The 12,275-nt window shown below is 45.1% G+C and overlaps 1 protein-coding gene across 1 annotated transcript; it reads left to right on the top strand.

Annotated features, from left to right (window-relative positions):
* Positions 1-377: 377 nt before the first annotated feature.
* Positions 378-11,159, top strand: SIRT4 (sirtuin 4). Its single transcript, XM_070399875.1, has 5 exons — positions 378-424; positions 4,855-5,352; positions 8,152-8,446; positions 8,543-8,755; positions 10,672-11,159. The coding sequence occupies exons 2-4, from the start codon at positions 4,856-4,858 to the stop codon at positions 8,693-8,695; spliced, it is 945 nt and encodes a 314-aa protein (XP_070255976.1). The 5' UTR covers positions 378-424; position 4,855; the 3' UTR covers positions 8,696-8,755; positions 10,672-11,159.
* Positions 11,160-12,275: the final 1,116 nt, after the last annotated feature.

Genomic DNA, 12,275 nt, shown 5'->3' with positions numbered 1-12,275 from the left:
AAATAACCATTTTCTGGAAGACACCCACAGACCACCTGAGGACAAACCCAGAGGAGCCTCCGCGAAGCCGGACAAATAAGTTACTGACCCCAAGCGTCTATGAATAAAAAAAGTGTACGGCGATTCCGTGATTTTGCACTTTAAAGACGTTGGTGTGACGCTGTAAATACTTCTCAGGGAGGACAGTGTATGGGATTCCTTAGGTGAGAGCAGCACCTCCACGAGGAAGGCTCAAAACTTCTGACCACGAAGAGCCCCCAGGGGGCGCAACTGGACAACCTGGTTCTATCAACTGGGAAACCCAGAGGATTGTGGGACTTGTAGTGTTTGCGTTATTTAAGCTTCGTAAACTACATTACCCAGAATGCAGATGTGGCCAGGCAGTCCCGCTGTCGGACTTGAAGTGTCCCTTGGGCTGTGAAAGGTAAGTGAGCTCCTTGCGGGCTGCGAGGTTGCTGGAGGCTGCGGGTTTCTTATAAGGGATTACACTCCTCCTCTTTGGGCTTCGGTGGGACCTGGGACAGAGCAGCCGTTCTAATGGGGCGTGTTTGCAGCGGGGCTTCCCGAGCCCCTGGTCTCAGGAATTAGGACCCTGCATTTGTTGAGCTGTTCACACGCTGCTGTGGAGTGTCAAGGAGAAATCGGGGTCCTGAATCCAGACCTGGAAATCCAAATTAAAGTAATGTTTACATATGGGGCGCACGTCACTAGGAAATGTCTGTCCTCCATCAGATTGCCAGCGCCTTGTTCTTACAGCTAGAAGCGGACACGCGGGTATGATGACTGGCCAGGTTTCACTACCCTCTGCTGTATGCAAGTAGCTGTTTGCAATCGAGAGTAAACTAAAATAATATGGGGGAAACGAAACACAAGAGGCGTGCGTGTGCTTAATTATATTAATAAAATAAAAAGTCTGGGCAAACAGCTTTATTAACACCTGGCATACCAGAACTCAAATGTGCTTCCTTAGCATATGAAGAAGTAAGATAGGTCTGGTTGCAGGTTCAGTTCTCAGTCAGGGCACACACCTCAGGTGCGGGTTTGATCCCCTGTCAGGTCTGTATGGAGGCCGCCAATCATTGTTCTCTCTCACATCGATGTTTCTCTCTCTCCCTCTCTCTTGCTCTAACAATTGATGGGGAAAAAATATCCTCAGGTGAGGATTAAAACATAATAATAATAAAGCAATAAGATAATTCTAATTTAGAAGATGGGATGTAGGGTTATGGAACACAAAGTTCCCCAAGGGATGGTATTAACTAAAATATAAATATATTCCTCTGCTAGAGACATCTTTAGATGCAGTCGTAGATGGAATAACAATGAGGTATTAAGGGATTTAAAGGATATTGAGGTAAATCATTAACTTCTTGAAGTTTATAAGGAATTCATGTCTGACCAGCTGGTGTTACTGGGAGATTCACAATAGGGCCTTAGATTATATGCTTTACCAATTTTTACTTTATCCTCCCTCCTTTTTTAAATAGGCTATGTTTTTACAGCCTCCTCTTTAAAAAAAAAAAAAACACGCCAAAATATACAGTTCCCTTAAATTCAGAACGCTTTTTTTAAATTTTAATTTTATTATTTATTATTTATTATTTTTTAATATATTTTATTGATTTTTTACAGAGAGGAAGAGAGAGGGATAGAGAGTTAGAAACATCGATGAGAGAGAACATCGATCAGTTGCTTCCTGCACATCTCCTAACTGGGGATGTGACTGCAACCAAGGTACATGCCCTTGACCGGTATCGAACCTGGGACCTTTCAGTCTGCAGGCTGACGCTCTATCCACTGAGCCAAACCCATCAGGGCCAGAACGCTTTTTTAAGTTAATATTCATCTGATGGCTACAGCATAGTAGAGCTCTGGTTATAGCAGTGATTCCCAAAGTGGGCGCTACCGATCCAGGGGGCGGTGATGGCCACAGGTGCATTTGTTTTAACTTTTTTTGTATTACCTTTCTATTCTGAGTTCAATAAATAGTTTCATAATTTCAAACTTCAATGTTTCTAATTTACACCTTTCTTTACTATATTTTATGAAAAAGGTAGAAACATTAATACATATATTTTTCTGTTTAATTGCTATTAAAATTTAAAAAAAATTAATTTCCAGGGGGGCGCTGAGTAATATTTTTTCTGGAAAGGGGGCGGTAGGCCAAATAAGTTTGGGAACCACTGGGTTATAGGTTTTTAAGAGATAAGGAAGAGCCGAGACCGGTTTGGCTCAGTGGATAGAGCGTCGGCCTGCGGACTGAAGGGTCCCGGGTTCGATTCCGGTCAAGGGCATGTGCCTGGGTTGCGGGCACGTCCCCAGTGGGAGGTGTGCAGGAGGCGGCTGTTCGATGTTTCTCTCCCATCGATGTTTCTAACTATCTCTCTCCCTTCCTCTCTGTAAAAAATCAATAAAATATATTTAAAAAAAAAAAAAAAAAAAAAAAAAAAAGAGAGATAAGGAAGATAAGATTGGCTCGGGCTGTGATGAAATAGTCCCTTGTGGAGACAAGACTTTATTTTGTGGAAGGTATTAGAACTTCTTGACCAAAACAGATGATTAAAAACATAATAAAAAGGTAGACTTGTTGCTTCGGGTTGGACTTCAGGGGACCCAGGAGGCTGTGCTGGAATCAGTTTGCACTTGTGAGGTTCCAGGTGTTAAATATTGAGGAGTTTGTTAGCCAGTAATTAAACCATTGGTAGCATGAAATTGGCCATGACGGGATTATTGTATCTTTAGTTGAGGGGGAAGGGGGGAAAGCCAGTTTATCAGCACAGCCCTAGCAGGGTCAGTTTTCTCTATAAGCCTGGAGCCCCAGTGTTCAATTCATCCTGAGTCATCAGATCCTGAGCTAGCTCACACCCTCCCAAATTTTACAAATGATTGATTTGGGTTTCAAAGTAAGATTATAAATACAGTGGGGCCTTGACTTACGAGTGTCCCGACTAACGAGTTTTTTGAGATACGAGCCGTCTCTTGGCCGATTTTTTGCTTTGAGTTGCGAGCTAAAATTCAGGTTACGAGCCAGCTTCAGATACCCCACCGCCCAGTGAACGCCACAACATCAGCCCAGCATCACGTGTCTCACTCGTTCACTTTAAGATTTGACATACGAGTAATTTGAGTTACGAGCTCTGTCACAGAACAAATTAAACTCGTAAGTCAAGGCCCCACTGTACACTTTAGGGGTGTGTGGAGGGAAGGGGTCCGTACTTTTCTAGTGAAAAATATTTCTAGTGAAATATTATTGTTTATTTGGGGCCATCCTTGCAGGTACTGAAGTCATTAATTAGTTCACTATCAATAGGTTGTTCTGATAAGCATGAAATCTGCCACAGAAAATACTATGGTCTGTGTGGACAGCTTTCTTAGATATGTAATAACCTGTGGTCCTCTCCAATACATTGTTCTAATATCTAGATATTATCTTCCAGAAGACAGTATTATACGCAATGCTAACAGATTCCTGTCCTCCAGCCATTTCTCAGTGTCATGCTCTTGGCTCTCATCACCCATCTCTTAAAATATTTGCATGTGCAAAAGTTTGCTGATAATTAAACCTTTTGGGCCCTGGCCAGATAGTTCAGTTGCTAGAGCATCATCCTGATACACCAAGGTTGTGGGTTCGATCCCAACGTTGATGCATACAAGCATCAACCAATGAATGCATAAGTAAGTGTAACAACAACAATGTTTCTCTCTAAAATCAATAAATAAAAAAATTAAAAATCCTTTGGGTTGGCAATTTCCAGATATAAGTTGGAGAGGTCTTAAAATATCTTCCTTTAAGGTAAAGCATTCCACATTTTAGCTTCTCTTCACACTTCTCCATTCTTTTTTTCTTCGTCTAACTTTTCTGATCGTATCTCTTAAGCTTTTAAAATATTCAAAAGATATAATCATTTTCCTTCATCTCACGGCTTTTGGCATTTCTGCACTACCACTGTCCTGAACATACTAGGACATCTGCAAGCAGACATTCCTCTGAGGAATGACTTTAAAAATGTTTATTGTGGGGATAGAATAATATAATGACCCCCCATCCATGGGCCCATCACCCAGCTTTAATAATTAACAACTCTTGGTTAATCTTGTTTCATTTCTATACTCCTATCTGCTCCACAACCTTCCCCATATTATTTTGAAGCAAATCCTCCTAGATATATAACTTTATCCAAATATTTCAATATATAACTCAGTAGGATGAGGACTTTTTAAAATACTATCTGTCATATGTCAAATAATTAATAGTATTTTCTTAATATCAAACATCCAGTTAATGTTTAATTTTCCAATTATTTTATAAATGTCATGTTTTAAAAGTTTGTTTGGATCAGGACTCAAATAAGGCCCACATACTTTAATCTATATAATCCCCCTTCATATACCTATGTCTATATCTCTGTCTCTTGCAATTTATTTGTTGGGAGAAACTGATTTGTCTATCCTGAAGTTCACAGATACGGAGAACAGATTGGTGGCTGCCAAAGGCTGGGGTGAGGGTGGGAGGAGAAATGGGTAAAGGTGGTCAAAAGGTATAAAACTCCAGTTTTGCAATAAATAAGCCATGGGGATATAATGTACTGCATAGTGACAATAGTTATCAATACTGTATTTCATATTTGAAAGTTGCTGAGTAGATCTTAAAATTCCTCACCACAAGAATAAAATTTTTATACCTATGTGTGGTGACAGATGTAACTAAACTTAATGTGGTGATCATTTCACAATATATCCAAATACCAAGTAATTGTTGTACACCTGAAGCTAACATATATATATATATATATCAATTATACCTAAACCAATCTATCAGTCACTTGGTTTTTCACATGAGGTCTCTCTTTCTAGAATGAAGATGAACGTTGGGTTGACTTTGAGGGCAGCGAAAGGCTGCTGGAGGGTGAACCTCAGCCAACAGTGCGCACATGGGTCCATTGGACTGTTTGTGCCACCGAGTCCTCCTGTGGACCCTGAGAAGGTCAAAGAGCTACAGCGCTTCGTCTCTCTTTCCAAGAGACTCCTGGTGATGACGGGGGCCGGGGTCTCCACTGAGTCAGGGATCCCGGACTACAGGTCTGAAAAGGTGGGACTCTATGCCCGCACCGACCGGAGGCCCATCCAGCATCGGGACTTTGTGCAGAGGGCTCCAGTCCGCCAGCGGTACTGGGCGAGGAACTTCGTGGGCTGGCCTCGGTTCTCCTCTCATCAGCCTAACCCTGCCCACTGGGCTCTGAGCAGCTGGGAGAGACTCGGAAAGCTGTACTGGCTGGTGACCCAGAACGTGGACGCCTTGCACACCAAGGCGGGGAGTCAGCGCCTCACCGAGCTGCACGGGTGCATGCACAGGTGCGGGAACGTCGGGAAGGCTTGGATGCAGGAATGTGTAAGGGCAGGGACCTGGGCTGACGTGATCACTGTTGCCTTCATTCGATTTGAGAAAAGGGTTTGGGAGTCAGTTGTTCAGTTTGGAGTTGATCCCACCAAACTCATTGAGGGAGTGGGGAAGTGAAATGGGAGGGAGGAAAGCCAAAGGGTACGTTAATGAACGGGTTACTGCTCTGGGCTGCTGGGCCCTCTGACTGTCTAGAGCAGTGGTTCTCAACCTTCTGGCCCTTTAAATACAGTTCCTCATGTTGTGACCCAACCATAAAATTATTTTCGTTGCTACTTCAGAACTGTAATGTTGCTACTGTTATGAATCGTAATGTAAATATCTGATATGCAGGATGGTCTTAGGCAACCCCTGTGAAAGGGTCGTTCCACCGCCAAAGGGGTCGCGACTCACAGGTTGAGAACCGCTGGTCTAGAGAGCATGTTTCAGAATTCTCAGGGAAAGTCAGGGCAGCTGGGGTGTTTAGCCAGCATCTCCCATCCCTCCCTGGTCAAAGGTCACGCTTGGGGGAGTCACTCCCTAACCCTGACTCTGCTCCTGCAGAGGAGGCTTGCTCGGCCACAGGAAGTCGTGTGCAGTGCTGTCCTAGGGGCCTATGAGCAGAGCACGACAGCATGTGCTACAAACTGCTGCGTCTCTGGTGCCTAGACACAGAGAACACTACAGCCGGGCATGTAGAAGTCAGAACCCAATAGGTGCTGCTGGCATGAATACATGCAGCCCTGGCAATAACTGGTAGCTAATCGGAGACCATTGCCTTATCTTCAGCCCCAGAGATCCTCCTGCCAATCATAAATATTTATTGGGTGCCTACATGTGGTGTGTACTGTATGCTCCTTGGCGTGGAGGGATCAAAGCCAGCGTATAAAACTTGGTCAGCTTTACATGTGAGAACTACGTAATTGGCTTGGGGGAGACCCAAAAACAACAGGTTTAATGACCAACGACTCCACACAGGACTGTTAAATCGTGGGGTCCTCGACAGGCTTAGTAAAGATGGGAGAAATCGGGGATGCTTTTGTGGGTGGTGGGGCTTGAGGCTGGCTCAGACTTGATTAGGCAAAGGAGGGGAAAGAGCTTTCTAAGTGAAAGGCATGTGCAGAGCCCAGGAGAGACCAGTCTGGCCTCTGGGGAGACTGGTATGAGATCAGGTGTCTGGGAAGGCTAACCCAGCTCACGGTGCATCGGAAAATCACGCAGGGCCGTTTGGGGCTGTTGTGAGACCAAAGGGGCTATTACTGCTTTCTGAGCAAGAGGCAACATGTAAAATAGCATTTGAGGAAGGCCGGACAGGAACAGAAGAGGCTCAGGGTCAGCCTGGAGGACCCGGACTCAGGTGACGGCAGGGGAATGAGAGCTAATGATGTTTGGGTCCTGGGGTGTTTAGCCATCATCTCCCATCCCTCACGGGTCAAAGATCACTCTTAGTGATCTTTGGGGGATTTTTGTCCCCCCAAACTGTCAAACATCTACAAAAGTAAAGAGAATAGTATAATGAACTCCCAGATACCATTATCCAGATTCAAAGATTTTTATCATGCCTACTTTATCCCTTCTCTCCGTGACTCTTTGAAACATTTTAAAACAAATCCAAGATTTCTTATCGTTGCAGACGGGGTCTTTTAAATAAAAAATCCACAACATAATCCGATGGTTGACTAGATCGAGTGAAAGGAGTAAGTTTTTCCCAGGGTTTCAGCCCAAGTAACTAGAGACATGATGGTGGTGGGGAAATGGGGTGGAGGCATGTGGTTGAAGACAGAGGCGAACCTCTCAGGTCAGTCACGCACACTGGGAGTCGGGGGAGAGAGCAGGAGTGAGTCCTACGCAGAGGGAACCATTGCATGGAGACACTGGGGCAGTGCAGAGGCCCCGAGCTGGGGGCGTAGGCAGAAGGCAAGCTGGGGGTTGAGCAGAGGAGGACCCAGCTAAACCACCTCTTGTTCTTTCTTTCACCAGCTATTTCGTGGGCATGTTCTAGGCCACTGGTGGTCCGTGAGGTCCGAAAGGTTGGCGACCGCTGGTTTAAAGTGGGCATAGAGCAGCGGTCATGAGCAGCAGTCCTGCCAAAAGGAGTTCTAGACCTCACAGAGCTCAGGTTCTGGTGATTAGAGAGGTGACAAGAGAACTGGAAGACACCATGTCATCGGCATCAAGGGGAGAAAGTGTTTTAAAGAAAGGATGGTGATGGCCCAGCCGGTGTGGCTCAGTGGTTGAGTGTCGACCCATGAACCAAGAGGTCACAGGATCAATTCCTGGTCAGGGCACATGCCCGGGTTGCAGGCTCGATCCTCAGTAGGGGGTGTGCAGGAGGCAGCCGATCGATGCTTTTCTCTCTCTCTAAAATCAACAAAAACATTAAAAAACAAACAAACACTTTTTTTAAAAAAATGAAAGGATGGTGATGGATAGCAGTAATTACAGTAGATGAGAACAACAGGGAATGGAGGGGAAAACTGGTTTTGGCAGTAAGGAGATCATTTATGTGGTAGAGAATTTGCAGTCGTGCTAAGGATAAAATGAGCTCGTGAAGGGTAAGCAGGGAGGGTTCAGTAAGGAGACGGAGGTACATTACTTGTTCTGGAAGGTCGACAGTGGAAGGAAGGTGGGAAACGGAGGTAGCTAAGGAGTCATGAGAAGATATTCCTAAAACTGGGTGATGGGAAAAGGAAGTGGTGACGGAGGGACTGAAGAGTTGGGGATGCATTTGCCTCCCCAGGACAGGCGTTCATCGGCCTCCTCTTGGCTTTCAGGGTCCTCTGCCTGGCCTGTGGAGAGCAGACCCCGCGTGGGGTGCTGCAGGAGCGCTTCGAAGCCCTGAACCCCACCTGGAGGGCCGAGGCCCACGGCCTGGCTCCTGACGGCGACGTCTTTCTCACGGAGGAGCAGGTGCAGAGCTTTCGGGTCCCCCCCTGTGCTCGCTGCGGGGGCCCCCTGAAACCAGATGTCGTTTTCTTCGGGGACACAGTGAACCCCAACAAGGTCGACTTTGTGCACAGGCGCGTCAAAGAAGCCGACTCTCTCTTGGTGGTGGGATCGTCCTTACAGGTATTTGACGGTCACCCCCTTTGGGAGCCTCTCCGGGGCTCCCCACTAGCGATTTCTTCCTGCATCTCTTACCTGTGCCGCCTCCTGCTCCGCCAGGTGTACTCTGGTTACAGGTTTATCCTCACTGCCCGGGAGAAGAAGTTACCGATTGCGATACTGAACATCGGGCCCACGCGGTCGGACCACTTGGCCTGCCTGAAGCTGGATTCTCGGTGTGGGGAGCTGCTGCCTTTAATAGACCCACAGTGACCACGGCCTGATGTTCCTGAGCCAGAAGCTGGGACTTTTGCGTGTATCCAGCTGCTAAAGGTAAATGCCTTCTCAGATACACAATTCCAGTTCCCATTCACCTGAGAGCACTGACAAAATATAGAAGGTTCTAGGCTTTTTTTTTTGGTCTTTTTTTAAAAAAATATTTTTATTAATTTCAGAGAGTAAGGGAGAGAAAGATAGAAACATCAATGATGAGAGAGAATCATTGATAGTCTGCCTCCTGTACACCCCTACTGGGGATCGAGCCCACAACCCGGGCGTGTCCTTGGCCAGAATTGAACCCGGGACCCTTCAGTCCACAGGCTGATGCTCTATCCACTGAGACAAACTGGCCAGGGCAGTTCTAGGCTTCTTAATGTGTGGCCATTCTGGATTTACTTTTTAATGTACATTAAGCTATATTGTTTGAAAGACTATGATTTTCAAATTGTAGGCACATAACTATTTAAATGTTCAAAAAATCTACCATAACCTTTTCTGTTTTTTTTAAAATAACAGCTTTATTGAGATATAATTCACATACCTTTAAAAGTATACAATTAAGTTGTTTTTACTACATTTATAAAGTTGTACATTAATGACCACTCTCTAATTTAAGAATATTTTCATCAACCCAGGAAGAAATCTTGTACCCATTAGCAGTCACTCCCCATCCTCCAATTCCCCCCCACTCCCCGGCCCCCCAGTTCCTGGCAACAACTAATCTTTCTGTTCCAGCTTAGTTTAGAGCAGTGGATCTCAACCTTCTGGCCCTTTAAATACAGTTCCTCATGTTGTGACCCAACCATAAAATTATTTTCATTGCTACTTCATAACTGTAATGTTGCTACTGTTATAAATTGTAATGTAAATATCTGATATGCAGGATGGTCTTAGGCGACCCCTGTGAAAGGGTCATTTGACCGCCAAAGGGGTCTCGACCCACAGGTTGAGAACCGCCGGGCTAGACATTTCATATATATGTAGCCTTTTGTGTCTGGCTTTTTCACTTAATGTTTTCAACATTCATATGGTAACATGTGCGAGTATATCTATTTTAACCTGTGAGTACAACCACCTTTTTAAACATAGACTTTATTTTTTAGAGCAGTTTTAGGTTCACAGGATTGAGCAGAAAGTGAAGAGTTCCCATATACTACTTGGGTCGAATGATAAAAGTATGTTTCATTCTGTAAGAAACTGCCAAACTGTCTTCCAAGGTGGCTGTACCATTTGCATTGCCAACAGCAATGATGAGAGTTCCACTTCAACAACCATTTTTAAAAAACTGTTCTAATTGAACTGGACACACGGAGAAGTGCACGTATCCTACGTGGGCCGCCTGGTAAAGACCTACAGCCTCTAGGTCAAGGAACAGAACATCACCAGCGCCCAAGAAGTCCCCGTGGCACTTTTTTATTTTAAGTTTTTATTGATTTCAGAGAGAGGTAGGGAGGGAGAGGGAGAGAGGGATAGAAACATCAATGATGAGAGAGAATCACTGATCCGCTGCCTCCTATATGCCCCACACTGGGGATCAAGCCCGAAAGCCAGGCATGTACCCCAACCAGGAATCAAACCATGACCTCCTGGTTCATAGGTCGACACTCAACCACTGAGCCATACCGGCTGGGCCCTGTGACACATTTTAACTAGTTTCTTATTACTAGAATAACACCTATTTATTGTAGAAGTTTAGATGATGCAGATAAAAAGAATATAATGCAAATTACCCATAATCCCACCACGGAGATAACCAAAGTTTAACATTCTGGTATAGCTAAATCTGTTTTTACAAATATTGAATCCTAGTGTTTCATTGCATCCTGTTCTGTAATGGCCACATTGACATGTCCTAAATGCTATAATTTTTTAGTGCTGTAATTCTTTGTATGGTAGCTGATGTTCCCAATCATTCCCCCCCACTCCACTCTTGCCTTATTTTGGCATCAATGTGTTTCATTTCTTTTCAGATCCCTAAGGATTCATCCCTTCTTCCTTTAGTCGAAGCTCCCGAGTGCAGCCTGTAGAGGGCAGCAAACTGGCACCTCTCCGCCAGCCTCTGGAAGTGGGCAGGTTTCCGAGCCAAGGAGTTAAATCTTTAGATTGATGAGATTCGCCCCTGAAGAAAGACTTTTTCAAAGCAGCAGCTTCTCCTGCTAGGAAAACTGCTTTCAGTCCCTTCTTATCTCATCAGGCAGAAGAAATGGCCCAGGAAATATGTAGGTCAGGACGGTCTCTGGAGGACTAGTGCAGGGCTCACTAATGTGTGTGTGTGTGTGTGTGTGTGTGTGTGTGTGTGTGTGTGGAGAGTAATGGGAGAAGGGAACGACTTAATTTATAATTCTAAATGGTTAAATGTCTTTCAGTGAACTATTTTGGTATATTTTTGAAACGATGAACTATGCTATGAATTAATTGTTTATTAACCAAGGAATAAAGGAATCATTTTTAAATAGCACACCAGGTATGTGGGCTGTACGTTTCTATTTTTTAATCAGCTAAAAGCAAATGGGACTGGATGACATGGTTCTCTAAGGATTTCTGCTTCATTTCAGCCCGAATGAGACTCCTGCCTTGAACCTGGTCTGTAGGGAGGAAACAGTGAATTCCCAAGTGGGATCTTAAGTTGATTTGTTTCTGCCGGGGAAAGCAGCAAGACTGGTTTGATGACTGCATTAGCCAGAAAGAATCCTTGTACCGGGTTAAGCTTTCTGCACAATCTCATCACAATGTGAGCGGACGGAAGAATCGCAGCCCATGCTGGGCAGTCCTTTGTCTACAATTAGGGCAGCAATACACGCTCATCCTGCACCTGCCCAGGAAGCAGGTTTCAGTTAACCGGGGTGACCAGGACCTGAAAACAAAGAGTTCTCACCTGCACAACTGTCGGTTTGCCCGTGGCCCTTAATGAACTCTGAAGAGGTGTACGGTCTTGTAAATCTCACTCCAGCTTTTTGCACATGGAGATCCTAAAGTATTTTGAACCAGGTTTGCTCAGTTATCCAAAGTCAGTACCAATAATTGTATTCAATCTGGGTCTTTTGAATCTCAAGCCATTGTCACCACAAATCTCATAATGTTACTGACAGACACTATATTAAGGTGCTGAGGCCAGAAAGGTACAACCTCTTGCCCTCAACTGGCTCACGGAGGGTTGCTACCTCCCCCGCCCTTACTCTACACCTGAAATGATACAGTCATGCGTGGAATGACAGAACGAGGCAATTTAGTCCACCCCCATTCCTTTTTGAGGAAATTAAGATCCAGACTTACCTAAGGCCATAGTACGTAGTTTCAGAGCCAGGACTAGGACCCAAGTAGATTTTCCTCAATTCTTTTTTCTTTTTTTCTGACTTCTAGAGAGAGAGAAGGAGAGGGGGGGGGGAGAGAAACATCAATGTGAGAGTGACTGCCTCCTGCACGCCCCCTACTGGGGATAGAGCCCGCAACCCGGGCATGTGCCCTGACCCGGAATCGAATGGGCAGCAACCTTTGGGTGCATGAAGCCCAACCAAGTAAGCCGCACCCGCTGGGGCCCTCCCGGTTCTTTTCCTTTTACACAACAAGACGCATT

Source organism: Myotis yumanensis, unplaced genomic scaffold (genome assembly GCF_028538775.1).
Source record: "Myotis yumanensis isolate MYYU_CA2020_CCGP unplaced genomic scaffold, mMyoYum1.0.hap1 SCAF_19, whole genome shotgun sequence".
NCBI lineage: Eukaryota > Metazoa > Chordata > Mammalia > Chiroptera > Vespertilionidae > Myotis > Myotis yumanensis.
Note: the sequence above shows the minus strand (reverse complement) of the source record. Positions and strands in the feature narration are given on the sequence as shown.